We start from the raw sequence: 17,153 nt of genomic DNA, 5'->3' as shown, positions 1-17,153 counted from the left end.
TGTACAAAGTATAAAGTCGTTTTTAAAAGTCTGACTTAAAAGTATAATATACATTTATTTAGTAATTTCACTTTTTTAAGGTGTATGGTATTAAGAATCCTGACAAATACAGGGGCACCTAGGTGGCTCAGTAGGCTGAGTGTGTGACTCTTGATTTCAGCTCAGGTCAAGATCTCATGGTTCATGAGTTCGAACCCAACATCGGGCTCTGCACTGACAGCACAGAACCTGCTTGAGATTCTCTCCCTCTCCTCCCTTCCCAGACTCTCTCTCTCTCTTTCTCTCACAAAATAAAGAAATAAAACTTAAAAAAAAATTAAGAATCCTGGGCGCCTGGGTGGCTCAGTCAGTTAAGCATCAGACTTCGGCTCAGGTCATGATCTGACATGCTGACAGCTCAGAGCCTGGAGCCTGCTTCAGATTCAGTGTCTCCCTCTCTCTCTGTCCCTACCCTACTTGCACCCTGTCTCTCTCTCAAAATAAATAAACACTAAAAAAAATTTTTAAGTTAAGAATCCTGACAAATACAAATGTCTGTGTAATCACTACCATGATGCAGACATAGAAACTTCCTACCCGCCCCCCAAATGTTCCCCATGCTCCTGGGAACCCATCCTCTTCCCCAAACCTCAGCTCCTGGAAACAACTGATGTATTCTTTGTGCCTGCTGTTTGTCTTTTTAGAATGCCATCTAAATGGCATCATACCGAATGCAGTTGCTTTTCCACTTAGCATAATGTATTTGAGATTTGTGTTGCTGCATGTATCTATATTTGTTCCTCCATGGTTGAAGAGTAGTGTTTTTGTCTGGATGTACCACTGTTTATCCATTCACCCAATGATGGACATGTAGGTTGTTACCAGTTTTTAGCAATTATGAATAAAGTCACTATAAACATTGTGAGATTTTAGTGTGGACGCATGTCTTCATACAAAGGTGTTTTGATAAAGGTGTGAATTCATTCATTGATGTGCTGGGAGATTTGGGGATTCTTTAGGGTCCGAATGAAGATAATGCATATGCTGTGTTTCCCATTCTGGACTCTGGGACCAGCCATGGAAGCATTGTGGTTAAGCTAGGCAGGATTGTGAGTGACACTGGAAATTCTTTATCTCTGCTCTCTTCCACCTCATATGAACACATGCTTTCCAGTGCCCCCAAAGTATGCATTTACAGCCTTAGTGAAACTCAACTTCACGCTGTTTTCCAAAGCACAGCAATGAGGAAGCTTCCCCATTTCAGCCCCCTTCCTGGCATAGAAAAATATGAGCTAAGTGGGTGAATTCTGATGCTTTGCTTACAGCTATGAGAAGTATCGGAAATGCTTGTTGTGTGAAAAGTCTATACCCAATAACATGAACTAACTTCTTAATATTTCATCTACCTTTTGCTTATTCTGACAGGATATTTCCAAGAGTTTTAAAGATAAATTTTAAAGCCTCAAAACAGCTAGGAAAAGAACAGTCCCCATAGTCACTTCCCCTGAAATGGAAATCCGTTATGTATAGAATTTTGGAAAATGTTTATCTCTATTGCTGCCTTGCAGGTCTTTAGGAATAATGCTGTCCCCCACATACCTGTCACATCCATGGTGATCACTCGTGAGAATTATTCAGTGGCTGTTGATTCAGATTTAAGCTTTGTTCAATAAATTAACCTCTGTCTCCTGCTTAAACTTGTACATTATTCCAACTCAATATTTTAGTTTGGACCTTTTGAAATTGCCAATATTTTGGAGCTAGAAAAACAGCAATTATATATGTTTTGACTTAAAAGTTCCTATAGGTCCCACACACCTTCATATGTTTGCAAATGTTTTCTGCCCATGTAGAATGCCATCATTACTTTCCTAGGACTGCCCGAAAAAAGTACCACAAACTGGGTGGTTTAGAACAACAGAAATTGTTCTGGAGCTCTAGAGGCCAGAAGTCCAAAATCAAGGTATCAGGAGTCCATACTCCCTTGGAGGCAGTAGTTCCTTGAATTGTGGCAGTCTAAATCCAATCTTCATGTGGCATTCTCCCTCCCTCTCTCTCTCTCTCTCTCTCTCTGTATCCAAATTTTTCCTTTTTATAAGGACACCAGTCATATTGCATTAGGGGCCAACCCTGCTCCAGGAAGACATCATCTTAACTAAGTGTATCTGCAATGACCCTATTTCCAAATAAAGGCACAATCTGAGGTACTAAGGTTTAGGACTTCAAAAGAAGAATTTTTGAAGGACACCATTCTATCCATAACAAATGCCTCTCTGCCCTCCTCTAAAACCGTTTCTCTTTGTAGATTGACTTGGCCCAGACAGAGCCTATTTCGTCTAGACAATCTTCCCTAATAACCTCTTTCTCCCACCCACCACATACACATGCTCCTCCCAGACTGGGTTGGGTGCCCCTCCATAGCTCATGGTGATACACTTACTCCATTGTGTTGTTGTCTTTGGTCACAGGTCTCTCCCAGTTGGGCATGTGCTTCTATGAGACAGAACAAATAATGTTCATTTTTGCATCATCCTCTAAGCCTGGCATGTGGAACGTGTCCCATAAAGTGCTAGCTAACCTACTGAACAAATGAATAGACTGCATCAACAAAAACCACCCTGCAGCTGATCTATGGATGGGTCTGTACTTTATGCATGTCTTGCTTATAGACACTGCTGGTTAATGTTCCTCCCTTTGCTGGAAGCCAGTAGAGATGCAATTAGTAGAGATGACATTAGTAGAGATGAAATTAGTAGAGAATTAAAACCATGGGCTTGGTGTTTGCCAAGCCCAGTGCTAGGATACACACATTATCTCATTAATCTTCCCAACAATAGAACGATGCATTATCATCTCCATTTTGCAGATGAGTAATCTGAGGCTCAAAGTTCAGTAGCTCCCCTAAGGTCCCACTGGTAATGTGAGCTCTCTTCTTTAGGAGTCCTTTAGTTATCGTTGCTCTGCTGTATCATCTGGGCTGTTTGGACCAGAAGCCTTGAATCCTTTCTCTTGGGGAGTGCCTTTAGCTCTCCTGTCCTGATGTATTAGTGGATCTGAGAGAATCTGAGATGCCTCAACTTGCAGGAGCCCAACTGGTGTGAAGTTCTCCCACTATCCTGCCTCTGGCCCCCAGTTCCACACTGACCTCCACATCCCAGAGAAGTGGCTCACAGAAATCATCAGGTCCTGGATGCATGATGCCACTTGGTTGCCTTGTCTGGACCATGACTGTTCTACCCGGTGCTCAATTGTGACCTCAATGGTCAGGTTGGGCTGTCAGATAGCAGGCACAGAGAGCAAAGCCCAGACTCAATCCCTCTGAACTGAATCAGCACAGTATCACTTGAAGGCTTTCCATTGGCTTGAGTAAAGACCAGTGCTGATGACAGGATGGAGGGATGGAAGAGCAGTACTTATGCTCCTGATCAACCTGCTGCTTCCCCGGGCACACAGCTCCCCAGCATGTAGGTTTCTCATGGTGTTCTTGTGTCTGTGCCTCACCAGGACCCTTGCACTTTGGTGGGGGTGGGGGCAGAAGAATCACCTGGGCAACTTGTTCAAAAGGTCAAGTTCTAGGATGCTGGTTCCACAATTCTGGGTGGGATCCAGGGAACTGCACTTTTAATAAGCCCCTTAGGTGCAGGGGGCACCTGGACCAGACTTTCAGATCATTGCTCCCAGAACACCTTCAACTTTAAAGTTACATGTGGAGGAGCCTGGTGAGTGTGTGTGTGTGTGTGTGCGTGCACGTGTGTGCATATTTTATGTCTACATTAGGTCCCAGAGTTTTCCATAGTGGAATGGTTGATGTAAGAAAACCCTTTGAGAGGGGTAACCAGCCATCAAGCTGGAGATACTAGCTAGCCAAATCCTGCAGCTTTAAGACCACAAGTCAGGTTGCTTTCTCTTTGAAAGCATTCTAAAGCATCATGTGGAGCCTAACTTGCCTAATGCAAAACAAGTACCATGATATAACTATAGTAAAGGCAGTGTATTAATAGCTACTATGGATTCATCTCCCTGGGTCCTGAGAATTTCTGGAGACTTGTGTTCTGTTCAGTCAGTTGTTGGCTGACAAATATTAAACCTCTACCATGTGCCAGGAGTTGTTTTAGTAGTTCAGTTTAATTTTTTTAATGTTTATTTATTTTTGACAGACAGAGAGAGAGAGAGAGAGAAGGAGAGAGAGAGAGAGAGAGAGAGAGAGAGAGAGAGAGAGAATGAGTGGGGAAGGGGAAGAGAGAGGGAGACACAGAATCTGAAACAGGCTCCAGGCTCCGAGCTGTCAGCACAGAGCCTGACATGGGGCTTGAACTCACAGACAGTGAGATCATGACCTGAGCCAAAGTTGGACACCTAACTGCCTGAGCCACCCAGGTACCCCCAGGAGCTCAGTTTATAACAGAGAATGACATACTTGTTTCCTTCCTTCCTGCAGTTTTACTATGTAGTGTGGAGAAGGACATATTAAACATATAAAATGAGTAAATAAGTAAGTTAATTTTAGTTCCTGCTAAATGGTATGAAGCATGAAAATAGGCTTATATGATGGAAGGCCTCTGGTGGTTGTTGAGATTGTTCTAGTGGTCACAGAAAGCCTTCCTGAGATGATAAGATTTGGGTCAAGACCCATCTGATGAGAAGGAGACATATTTCCAAGCAGATGTAACAGCAAGTACAAAGGCCCTGTGCAGTGAATGAGCTCAGTATGTTTTGAAGGCACACAGACCCGTGTAGCTGGGGCAAAGTGAATGGGAAGGGGGCACTGAAGAGAGATGGGTTCAGAGGGGTTGGTGGGGCCCAGATCATGCTAAGCCTCATAAAGGCAGAGTAAGGACTTTGGATTTTATTCTGGTTACAATGGGAAGTCATCAGAGAGTCTATACAGGAAAATGAGAAATGAGAAGTACTTAAGGAAGAGACACTGTCTGCTGCAGAGGATAGAGTGTGCAGGGGCAGGCCTTGGGTTAGTGAGTATGAGGGGATGATGGCCTGGATTGGTTTATAGTGGCAGGCATGAAGGGAAATGATTGGTTTCTGGATATCTTTTGGTAGTCCTGAATGGACTGGCTGATGCATTGGATGTCAGAAGACAGAGAAAAGAAGAGGTCAAGGATAGCTGCTAGATGATATTCTCATCTAAGCAAATGGATGCATATAGGTACTTTTTACTGAACTGTGGATGGCTTATGGGAAAGCAGATTTGGACAGGGGTCAGGTAAGTCAGTATTTCAGTTTGGGCCACATCAAGTTTAAGATGTCTCTTAGATATTCTTTTTTTTTTTTTTAACGTTTATTTATTTTTGAGACAGAGAGACAGAGCATGAACGGGGGAGGGTCAGAGAGAGGGAGACACAGAATCTGAAACAGGCTCCAGGCTCTGAGCTGTCAGCACAGAGCCCGACGCGGGGCGCAAACTCACGGACCGCGAGATCATGACCTGAGCCGAAGTCGTCCGCTTAACCGACTGAGCCACCCAGGCGCCCTGTCTCTTAGATATTCTTATGAGACATTGACTAGGACAGTTGGTTAAAAGAGTTGAGGGCTCAGTGGAGAGGTCTGAGGGGTCAAATGTGAGATATTATGGATAAAGATGATATTTGAAGTTATGGCTGGGAGAAGATACTCTAGCTAAAGTGCAAAAAAAGATAAGTGGTTTGAAGATTAAGCCTTGGGTTTTGGAAGGACAGGAGGATTCAGCAAAAGAGTTTAAGAATGGCCACTGATGTAGGAAGACCAACAGCACGGGCATTCTCCCACTAAAACTTTGGTGGGAGGTGACCCCAGATTTCATTAAGCATCTTGGGCAAAATTCAGACCTCTTTCTCCTTGACCCAGAGTGGAATGACGCCAAATGCCATCCCTCTAAATCAATGTTACATGAAATGTTACATTAACACAGCAGCAGGCTATGTTAATACTTACCTTTGTATTAAAGATGAGAACATTGAAGCTTAGAGATGTTAAATCAGGAGCTGTAAGTCACACAGCCAGCAAACAATGAAGCCAACTCAGAACTTCTGACTCCAAAACCCTACCTCCATCCCTCTGCACCAGGTGCCCTGCCAGCTTGGACAGAGCCAGGAACTTTTCATGCTAAGAACACAGTGCTTTGTGCTGATGAGTTCTGTCTCTCCAGTAATTCTCTTTCTCTCATAGTCAACAACATATCAATGGAATCTTTAGGGGGAAAGACTATTTTTGAGATACCCTGATAGTACAGGCAGAGAGAAAACACTGGAGTAAAAAGCTAAAATGAAACTTTCTTATCTTAGTCTGTTTGGTCACATCTCTGGGTCTGGATCAACCAGTCATGTGGGAAAAATCTAGGATCTAAAGTGATTTCATTCAGGTGGGACTTGCAAGGATGTATTTCTGAACACCCCCAACAGGAATTTTGCTCTGTGGTGCTGACAGACCCCAAAATTCATTTAGTTCTTTGTCAACAAAAAATATCAATTACTTGGGATCCCAGGGACTTTCCTAAAATTCACAACCACAGGTCTCCTATTTTCCAAGTCAGTCTGAATTCTAGGTAATTTTCAACAAAGTTGAGCCATTAGCATATGAAAATATGGGAAAATTTCTGCATTTGCCTGAGACTTATCATGTAATTACACTGATATTTCAGTTTGCATGACTAATGTCAGCCTGACATCAATATCAATAAAGCATTTAAAATGTAAATGAAATAATATATTAAGGAAAAATTAAGAATAAGATGGCTAAAATGTATGGTTTAGAAGAATTTAAGTAAAGATGACATTTTTACCTAATGTAATTCAAGTAAAAGTATTTCCCTGTCACCATTTTGAACTGTAAAAGTACAGTGTTTTAGAACTGGAAAGAATCCTAGAGATAATTTTATTGAATCCTCTCATTTTATTTTTTTAAGTTTTTATTTAAATTCCAGTTACTTAACATACAATGTAATATTAGTTTCAGGTGTACAAAGAATATAGTAATTCAACATTTCCATACAACACTCAGTGCTCATCACAACAAGTACAGTCTACAGGTAGCCTGTTTCACTATAGAGAAATTCCACAAAGTTCATTTTTATATTAAAGAATTTACAAATATCCAGTACAAAGAATATGCAATTGGGCTCCCAGGGGCTCTCCTGAATTTCACATCCACAGGTCTCAGATGGTCCTTGTCAGCCTCAAATCTGCATAATTACCAACAAAGTAGAATATAACAATATGGAGGAATTTTTCTACTTCTGTAAGATTTTTTAAACCACCCTGTTGTTTCCACCCACTGATGCTGTATCTGAACAAGTCTGATGCCTCATCTTTAAGAAAACCCTGCAAGAGTCTGAAGGCCCATCTGAGTCTTCTTTCTTTTTATGTTCCTTCTAAGGCTTCTCAATATGTTGGCCACACACCTCTGTATATACTCCATTTGTTAATGTCATTCTTGCACCTTGTGGCCCCAGACTAACAACCATCCAAATGCTATCATCTATGAGATAGAGAGCTTAGCAGTTGTATCATGTTGTCAGCATCTTATGGTTGATATGTTCTTATTAAAACTTCCAAGCCAAGTCTCCCTTCACAATCTAGAGATTTGGATCTATTATTTTTCTATTTTGGGTTTGTAATACTTTCTTTATATCTATTCTTCATTGAGTTTGATATTGATGGTTCATGTCCAGTATTCAGATCTAGCCAGATAATTTTCAGTCTCAATTCTGTAATCTTTAATATTGGTTCTTTCTCAGTTTCACGCCATGCATTTTTGTGCACTTTATCCCCCAAGTTTAAGATGATTTTTTGCCCATTTAAATTTTAAAGGTATCTATTAATGCTAGCCTGGTTTGGTATCCTACTGCCAATCTGACGCTCTCAGACCTTCAGCAAAAACTATTGATAGGTCATAGACCTCTTTTCCATTGAGCTTAGCTGCACCTTTAGACTTGTTTTACATAGAGTACTGCAGATTGGTAGTTATTGTCCACCAATCAGACTTAGCTATCCAGGTAAAACCTTCTCTCCATGTACTCCAGAAAGCTTCCCTTGCAGGTGCATACAGAATTGAAGATCAATGCTTTAGAAATAGTGTCTCAACCTGTTTGATGTTCACCTTAGCAATCATCAAACTACATACCATTATTTTAGCCAAATAATATTCTCGAATAATTGAGCATAGGTTTTGTTGAAATATAGACATACCATGAAAGCTGTGAGCAAGAAGAATAGATAATTAGGCTTTAGATCTAGATGAAAGTTTCACAAATGTTTTATTTCTGCTGTTAGTGTTCTGTGTGGAAGGGAGGGTGTCAGAAAAGAAAGTTATACTGAGGGTAGTTTATGTAATCTTGAAAGGCAAGAAAGATTTCTAAAAGGACATTATAACTGAGTTAAAATGTGAGGGACACACAGGAATTAAATAGGCAAAGAGGAGCAAGACAGATGAGAGAGTAGCCTGTCTTTCTGGCAGAGGCATTGAGAAAAGCTCTGAGATAGAAAGGAGCAGGGCTCTTCTGGGGAGCTGAAGGGCCAAGAAAGTTGGAGGAGAGAAACCCAAAGGCAGAGATAAGCAGTGGCAGTGGTGGTGATTGGCAACAGTGGTGATGTGCACTGGTTGTGGTAAAATGTAGTGGTAATGAGCAGTATGAAGAGGGGGACAGGGGGTACATGTGGTGGTGGGGTTGTATGGTGTGCTGTGTGATGGCCAGGTTTTGTGGTGGTGGGGTTGCGTGGTGTGGTGACCTGTGATGTGGGGACATGTGATGGGGATATGTAGTGGTGGGGTTGTATGGTGGCGGGGTTGTATTGTTATGGTGATGTTTGGTGATGGTAACATATGGATGGTAGTGATGTGTGGTGTGGATATGGTTTTAAATTCATAATATGAATAACCTTTCATATTATACTTGTCTGGGGAAATTTTTGAATGTCTTTTCTCCCCATGCATAAGCATGGTTAATACTTTGAAGGCAGTTTGCCTAATAGTAATGAAAACAGACTTTGGAGCCAGAGTGCCTCGTTTCAAATCTTAGCTCAGTTATATATTAGCTGTTGGGTCTTGGCCAGATGTGATAACCCTTACACTTGCCTTTATTGTCTCGCCTTTAAAATGGGGCAAGAATAATTTCAGTTATCTCATGGAGTTCGTGTTAAATGAAATTGTTTCAGGCAAAATAGAATGGTGCCTGGCAAATAGGAAGTGCTCAACAGTTTAGATTTTATATTTACTTTTCTCATTACTCAAATGACATTTGAAAAACACCAAATGATGTCAAAACAATCCTATCACATAAGAAATGCCAAAATTTTTATTCCTTTCTAGGTTCAGTTGGAATCCTTAGAATTAAAAGTATGTGAAAAATGGTGCCACTAATCACAGTAAAAAATGCAGGAGAGCAATCAGGAAGGGAAGGGCTAATCAGTTTCCCTTTGCCTGTAGAATTTCTGGTGTCCATGTCATCAAGGTATAGAAGCCATGAAAATATGAGTCTAGAGCTGAGGAGAAGGATTTTATGTTCTATGCCAAGATACCACACCAATGCCCTATTTTTCAGAGGACGCTGAGGCCTAAGTTTGAATAAATGAATGTTTCTGTCTGGGCTTCCTTACTGAGATGCAATAGCAAGATTCAGGTCCAAGGTCTGTGATTGTGTCTCCCTCCTCACAAGCCCTCAGAGGGAGACCCTTCCAAAAATCAACGCTACAATGAAGGAAGCAGCCATTGCTTCCCATAAGCACATTATTATAATTGCAATGCCTTTGGTAGGCATAAGAGACATAATTTTTGTTTGATGAATCTCCCATCTGATGTTAACTTGGCTAACCCATTGCTAACTGTGTCTTGGGGAGGCAAGAAGAAGGGGTCATTGTACTCACATTTCTTCCAAACCAACCAATCTTGACTGTTGGGCCCTAGATCTCTTGTCCCTCTTCCTTCTTTCTGCTTTTAGGGACATGTGGCCAAAGAACAAGTACCAAACCTGAGAAGTCAGAAATTTTGGAAATCACAGGTGGGGAATCTGCAGACATAATAGATTTTCCATGGCAGGTGAGGATTCTTTACCAAGGGAGACATCTTTGTGGAGGATCAATCCTCAGCGAGTGGTGGATTTTAACTGCAGCCCATTGCTTCATAAACAGAAATAAGTAAGTATTGCCAAGATTTTTTTTTAACCAATGTGGTAGAATACTTGTCCTTACATGCTCATTATTCTCCTGGAACCTCCATCCAGGTTTGTCAGTTACAGAACAAAATACCAGGAGGCTAAATATATGCCTGTGTGGTTGAATATCACACTTTTCAGGTGGGATAGACACTGATTTCCTCCTAGGATATTCTACACCTTATTGTGTGAGACTCAAATGGCAGAACAGATGTTCCTTGGACTTCCCAGCATCTTGTCAAGTGCACGTTGTCCTGATCCAAAACTCTGGAAAGTACTTTCCTAAGCATTTTATGCCACTTGGGGAGAAAGTAGGCTAACAATAACCACAGAGTCAGAGAATCCTAGAAAGGATTGGTCCCCAAGGGCAGGGCACCAGGCCTGTTTGCATGACAGAAGCTCCTGAGATGCTGCCTTACCTTAAGTCTATACATCAATATGTTTGAGAAATTTCCCAGATGTTTGTTAATAGCTAGTTTACCCCTTGCAAATAAAGATCAAGTCCCTCAATTACTTGTGCATAGTATGACTTCCAGATATTTGTTAATAAAATCTACAAGTGAAGTTGCCCAAGAAGCCATCAAGTCAAAAGCTGGTTGGCAACAGTGCAAGAATGGAGCTCAAGTCAGTCTTCTTTTGCCTGGTCAGGGCCCAAGTACATGGCCCCAGCTGCCTCCACCCCTCCAGCTCTCAGGATCACAGCCTTGCATTGGTGGAATTATTTTCTTTTAAGGCTCACCTTTTTTTGCCCTTCTATAACTTACCTTTTTTTCTCCTTCTTTTGTTTTGAGATAAAATCTGGCTTGGAGATTATACATGGTGAAAGAAACATTGATACCAAGAACTTGACAAGGATGAAAGTGGACAAGTCAATTATTCACCCTTATTTTGACAGCTGGTTCTTGGATAATGACATTGCTTTGCTCTTACTCAAATCTCCATTTAAATTGGGTGTCAAGGAAGTACCCATCTGCCTGTCAGAGGTTAATGACATACAGAAATGGAGAAACTGCTGGGTGACTGGATGGGGCATTACCAGTGAGTTACTATAGCCCAACCCAATGGGAGGTGGCACTCTGGTTGATGTAGGCAATGAGAAAGAAAACTCTGGAGGCTCTTATAGCTCTGGGAAGTCTGTCTGGTGGATTTGGAAACTTCAGTTTCTCATTTAAGAACCCATGATGAACCTTCTCCTCAGTCAACATGTGAATCATCTTTCCTTGGCCTTCCTGGGCTCCTATACCAAGTTTTATATCCATATTATAGAACACAAACCCTAAACAAGGCCTCAATAATAACCCAGGGAGAAGTGTTCAGAATCCAAGGATGACTTGGGAGAATTTTGAGGAACATATTAAGGGGCAAAGGGGTGGCAAAATTGACTAGGCTGCAAGAAGTCCACACTAATGTCAGCAGAGCAACTCTGTTCCGGTTGATGGTGTCAGTTCTGCTCCTCTATGAAAAGTGCTTGCTAGCCCAAATATTTGAAAACCACAGATCCAGGCCAAGAAGAAGGGGATAAACTGAATATAAATTTGTTCTTATAGAGTTAATCTGTAACCTACTCCGACCATTTTGCCCTGCCAAACCATAAAATGGTGCCTTTTTGTCATTATTCTTGGTAAATGTGTCCAAAATCAAAAGAACAGAAGAAAAATCTTAGCGCCATTCTTCTAAGTAGGCACACAGATGGCAGTACACTGATTCCCACATGGTCCCAAAGCTTGGAGCTGTTTTAGAATTCCTCATTGGAAATTACCCTTGGAAGCTTTCCATGAAATTCAAAACAGGCCACCTTCTTAGAGTTCTTCATGCTTTATTCAGCACATATTCATTGAGCCTCTTCTATGACCCAGGCAGTGTTCTAGGCTCTGGGAATTCAGCAATATACAAAAAGGGAAATGTCCTCATCTTCAGGGTGTGAACATTCTAGGTGTTAGGTTCATCTCTTCCATGTTAAAGGCCCTGACATGATTCAAATCCATCTTTATGATCCATAGACCCCTGGACAGAATTTCTCATAATGGGTCCTCTTTACGTGCTTATGGATTTAAATGAAATACCTTTTTAGGACTGTACCTGGAGTTGGCACTTTCTGCAGAAGAGTGCACTCAGGCTGAGATCCAATAAAGACCCAGCTGTGAGGAGCTCTAGATTCAGAGAAGATAGGCTTGAGGGTCTCCTGAATGCCTTTCAATTCTCTCCTCACTAATTCCATATCTGGGTAGTTCTCTGGGTCACACAGTAGCTCCTTTGCTATTGAGCTGAAAATACATGATGCTGGGTGGCTGTTTGACCTCAACCCAAAGGGACCACTTTGAGCTCAGGGTCCTTTCCCCATCTGCTTCTTCTTTGTGTCAGTTCCTATGCAAGATATGGCTTCACGGCTGCAAAAAGTCAACATCAAGCTGGTCAAATGGGAAACATGCTCCCATAAGGTGCCTATACTCACCAGGAACATGCTGTGTGCTGGGAGCCCTCAAGGTGGGAAGGACGCCTGCCAGGTAATGGAGCTTGTCCCTTGCTTGGAGAAGGGTCGCTACAGAGGGCTGGCCAATATTTTCAGGATAATTGGCTCCCCTCTTCCTCTTCTGGATGAGTTTCCTAAAGCTACCATAACAAATTACCACAAACAGGGTGGATTCAAACAATAGAAATATACTGTCTCACAGTTTTGGAAGCTGGAGTTCCAAAATCAAGGCATTGGTAGAGTCATGTTCCCCCTGGAGGCTCTAGGGAAGGATATTTCTTTGCCTCTTCTTGCTTCTGGTAGTTTCCAGCAATCAGGGGCATTCCTTAGCTTGCAGGTGCGTCATTCCAGTTACTACCCCCATCTTCACATGGACTTCTCCCTTGTATGTGTATCTCTTGTTTTCTTATAAGGATTTCAGTTGTCGGATTAGGACCCACCATAATCCAGTAGAACTTCATCTTAATTTAACTAATTACATTTGCAAAAGCCTTATTTCCAAATAAGCTCACATTCTGAGGTTCCATATGGACATAAATTTGGGAGGGATGCTATTCAGCCCTGTACAGATGCTCTGTAACCAAAGGGAGACTCTGTGGGATAGTGATTAGGGGTGGAGGGTCCCCTAGTTCCCCCCTCTCAGCTCCTCTACTTATTGCTTGTGACTTCCCTCTGTGCCTGTGCTTTTTCAGATTTATTCATCTGCAAAATGGAATATTAAGAGTTTCTACCTTTTAGGACTAGTGTGAAACTTAAGTGAGTCAATGCACAAAAGCACTTAAAATGATGCAGAGCAGAGGATGGTCATACTAAATGTTATAAATATAATTTTCTTCATCACCATCTCTTTAAATTTTTTTTAGTCTTTATTTTTGAGAGAGATAGAGAGACACACAGTGTGAGTGGGGGAGGAGCATAGCAAAAGGGAGACACAAAATCCAAAGCAGGGTCCAGGCTCCGAGCTGTCAGCACAGAGCCCGATGCGGGGCTCGAACCCATGAACCGTGAGATCATGACCTCAGCCGAAGTCATGACCTCAGCCGAAGTCATGACCTGAGCCAAAGTTGGACACTTAACCTACTGAATTACCCAGGCACCCCTCTCCATCACCATCTTTTATGCATGTTCAGTGCTTAGTAGCACATTAACCGTTTCCACAAATACACGAAAGGGTTGCAAACTAGCCCTAGGAGGCAGGCCTATTTCATATGGGGAAACTGAGGATCAGGGAAGCTGACAGCCTTGCAGAGGACACAGGAACAAGTTAAATGTCAGACTCAGAATTCTAATGAAGGCACACTATCTTCTGAGATTGAAGCCATCTTTTGGGTTCCAGTGGAAACAGGACACCAAATCTAGCAGCTCAGCCTGGTCATGCACAGATTTGGCTGGTTCAATGGCCACAGAAATGCAGGGAGCTACCATTGAGTACAGGGTTGCCATATATCATGGTGCACAGGGCTTCACAGCTGTCATTTCCTTCCATACATACAGCTGTATTGCAGGAAAGATAGCTATTATCACCAGCATAAAAGCTGAGCCTTAAAATGCTGAAGAAAATTTTCACATTCCCTCAGCTAAATCTTCTCCCTGGAGTTTCAACCAAGATCTGTTTGGCTCCAGAAATTTACGATTTTAACTGTATTGCTGTTCTGCCTGACATCTTTCACATAGATCCCCTCATATCCACAGAAGGGATTATAATTCTTTATTTTAGCAATAGGTCATGGGACTTAGCAATGACTTCAAGGAATTTGGTAAAGAACAGTTTGATTCAAAGTAAGTTGATGGGCACAGCAATTTGTTCATGATAACAATCTGGTTTAAAAAATCAAATAAACCCATATCATTTTTTGTTTTGTTTTGGATTTGGACTTTTGGCATATTGTTGAATGGTGCTTCTTTTCAACATTTGGGGTGTCACTTAACATTTTCAAAAATAAATCTTTGTAAGCTGTGAAACAATATGTACCACCCAAACCTACTTCTGTAAAACAATAATGATGTATTCATATTTGCATATTCAAGGATGTGGAAAATTATATTTGACTAAGGGGTTGCCTCTGTATGGCTGGAATGAGAAATGTTTATTTAACTCATTTGGAATTGTACAAATTGGAAGTACAGTGAAGAGGAAGTTTACATCTTAAACTTGTTCTCCTGTTCACTCTCCAGAGAAACCATTTTTACAGTGTTGCCTTCTTTCCTGAAATATTATTTTTATATGTTTCAATGTTAGTTTATTTTTTAGAGAAAGAGAGAGAGAGAGGGAGGGAGAGTGCAAGTGGGAAGGTACAGAGAGAGAGGGAGACACAGAATCCAAAGTAGGAGCTAGACTCTGAGCTGTCAGCACAGAGCCTGACACAGGGCTTGAACTCATGAACCATGAAACATGATCTGAGCCAAAGTTGGATGTTTAACTGACTCAGCCACCCGGGCACCTCCTGAAACATTCTTTTTATACACAATCATACGTGTGTGTTTATATATAAATTTATTTATTTGTATAATTATGACTATTCTTCATGTTCTTTTTCCATACCTGAGATTTCTAATTTTTTAGATGAAGATACATAATTTTCAGTAGAATTTAATAAGTCACAGAGATGGAAAGTATAGCATAGGGAATATAGTGAATAGTGCTGCAATAACGTTAAATGGTGACAGAGGGTAACTACACTTATCACGGCATTGTGTAACACATATAATCATCGAATCACTATGGTATGCACCTGAAACTAATATGACATTGTATGTCAACTATATTTAAACAATAAAAGTTTAAATTTAAAAAATGGGCCCAAAGATTTGAAGGCATTGAAAGATTATGTATTCTTCAAGTTTCATGTCAATGATGTCTGTTCCCCTTACTTGTGCTTATTTGGCAATCTTTTTCGTGACATTTTAAAATTTGTAAATTGTTTAAAATGTACTGCTTTGAACCACATTTTATATCATATGTGTTTTATATATATCAGTTTGCTTGCCTGCTGTCTTCAACCAATGATCTATTATGAGGCATAATAGACTTTTGTGTTTGTTTTTTACTTTTTGCTATTATGAACAATACAAAAAGACCAAAATGGGTTGGCTGAAAATAGATGTAAAGTAAAAGGTGTGGGGGAAATTGGAAGAATTCTGAAAAACAACAAAAGTGCTTAGAGGCAAAATGGATTAGAAAACCAATTCTTGGTACATCAAAATGAACCCATATGACTAGATGATAATGATGATGATGGATACTGATTTTTGTAAATCAAATTGTCATTCATTACCATTGCTTTTGACCAAATTGTTTGCAACTTTGACAGTCATGCAGCTGGGAAGCATAGTCATGTGGCTGGATAGCATAAACTGTTCCCTTGTCAAAAGACCATAAGTGCTTTTTGCCTTATGCCAGTTGCCCACACCTCAATAGGCTATAGAAGTTATTTGCTACTGTCCCTTCCACTCCCAAACAACTTTTCTCTCATAGGGTGACAGTGGGAGTCCTCTGGTTTGCCAGAAAAACAACCACCAAAGCATATGGTACCAACTAGGCATTGTCAGCTGGGGAGTTGGCTGTGGCCGGAAGAAACTGCCTGGAGTGTACACGAAGGTGTCTAATTATCTGTCATGGATTGACACAGAGACCGCGATGTCAGGAAAGCCCTATGTGCATGAGCCAGACTCCGGGTACAGTTTGTTTCTCTCACCTTGGGCCATCTTGTTACTATATTTTGTGATACTTCTATTACCCTGTGATTAAACACTGTATTGCCTCAAAACCAAGTGTCCTCAGGGCACTTGGGTGGCTCAGTTTCTTAAACGTCTGACTCTTGATTTTGGCTTAGGTCATGATCTCACATTTTGTGAGTTTGAGCCCTGCATTGGGCTCTGTGCTGATAGCATGGAACCTGCTTGGGATTCTCTGTCTTCCCTCTCTCTGCCTCTACCCCACTCATGCTCTCTCTCTCTCTTTCCAAATAAATACATAACCTTAAAATAAAAAAAATTTAAAAAACAAGTGTCCTCAGTTTGTGGAGTAAGGTCAAGGGTGGGGTCCAGAGGGTTCTCATACTATTAGTTGTTCCTGAAATAGTCATATACCTATAGGAGTGCTTACAGTGTACCTGGGATCTACTACATGGCCTATTATTCCCCTGGAACTTGGAGGCAGTTTACCAACTTCAGCTTGAGGCCTCCTCAGAAGTTTGGATGCAGCACCTTTGCACGGAAAGGGGCATGCCAAGGGTCTCTGAAACATAACTTCTATTCTTCTCTCTCCTACAAACAGGTATCCTTCCACAGATTCTTTCATTTTCCAAAAGGAGTAGACAGCTCCCCATTTTTTTTTTTTTGCTCTAGAAATAAGGAACATTCCAACTCTTCTCTCTCCCTTCATTTGTAGCTAATCCCTGAGATCTACAGATTTGGTCTTCAGAAGGATCCTGTCACCTCCATACCTACCACCTGGTCCAGAGCCTCAGCAAATACTGCTTTCAGCTCTCAGAGATCATGTGCAACAATGCTATGATTGAGGATCAGGAAATCATTGAAGCAGAAATGTCCTAAAGAGAGGTGGTA

The 17,153-nt window shown here is 41.3% G+C and overlaps 1 protein-coding gene across 1 annotated transcript; it reads left to right on the top strand.

Moving 5' to 3' along the window:
- The first annotated feature begins 3,298 nt into the window (after positions 1-3,298).
- LOC125164021 (serine protease 52-like) lies at positions 3,299-16,335 on the top strand. Its single transcript, XM_047856430.1, has 5 exons — positions 3,299-3,443; positions 9,905-10,100; positions 10,902-11,155; positions 12,479-12,621; positions 16,063-16,335. Exons 1-5 carry the CDS (start codon positions 3,362-3,364, stop codon positions 16,333-16,335), a joined length of 948 nt encoding a protein of 315 aa, XP_047712386.1. The 5' UTR covers positions 3,299-3,361.
- The last annotated feature ends 818 nt before the right edge of the window (positions 16,336-17,153 follow it).

Source organism: Prionailurus viverrinus, chromosome B1 (assembly GCF_022837055.1).
Source record: "Prionailurus viverrinus isolate Anna chromosome B1, UM_Priviv_1.0, whole genome shotgun sequence".
Classification (NCBI taxonomy): Eukaryota; Metazoa; Chordata; class Mammalia; order Carnivora; family Felidae; genus Prionailurus; species Prionailurus viverrinus.
This window is presented reverse-complemented; position numbering and strand designations above follow the sequence as displayed.

Bases quoted from the DNA above. Each gene is read 5' to 3' on its own strand.
- LOC125164021 (XM_047856430.1), top strand. From the start codon at position 3,362: ATGACAGGATGGAGGGATGGAAGAGCAGTACTTATGCTCCTGATCAAC. The intron at 10,101-10,901 runs GTAAGTATTGCC...CTCCTTCTTTTG, and splicing joins TGCTTCATAAACAGAAATAA to TTTTGAGATAAAATCTGGCT. The intron at 11,156-12,478 runs GTGAGTTACTAT...TCTTTGTGTCAG, and splicing joins GACTGGATGGGGCATTACCA to TTCCTATGCAAGATATGGCT.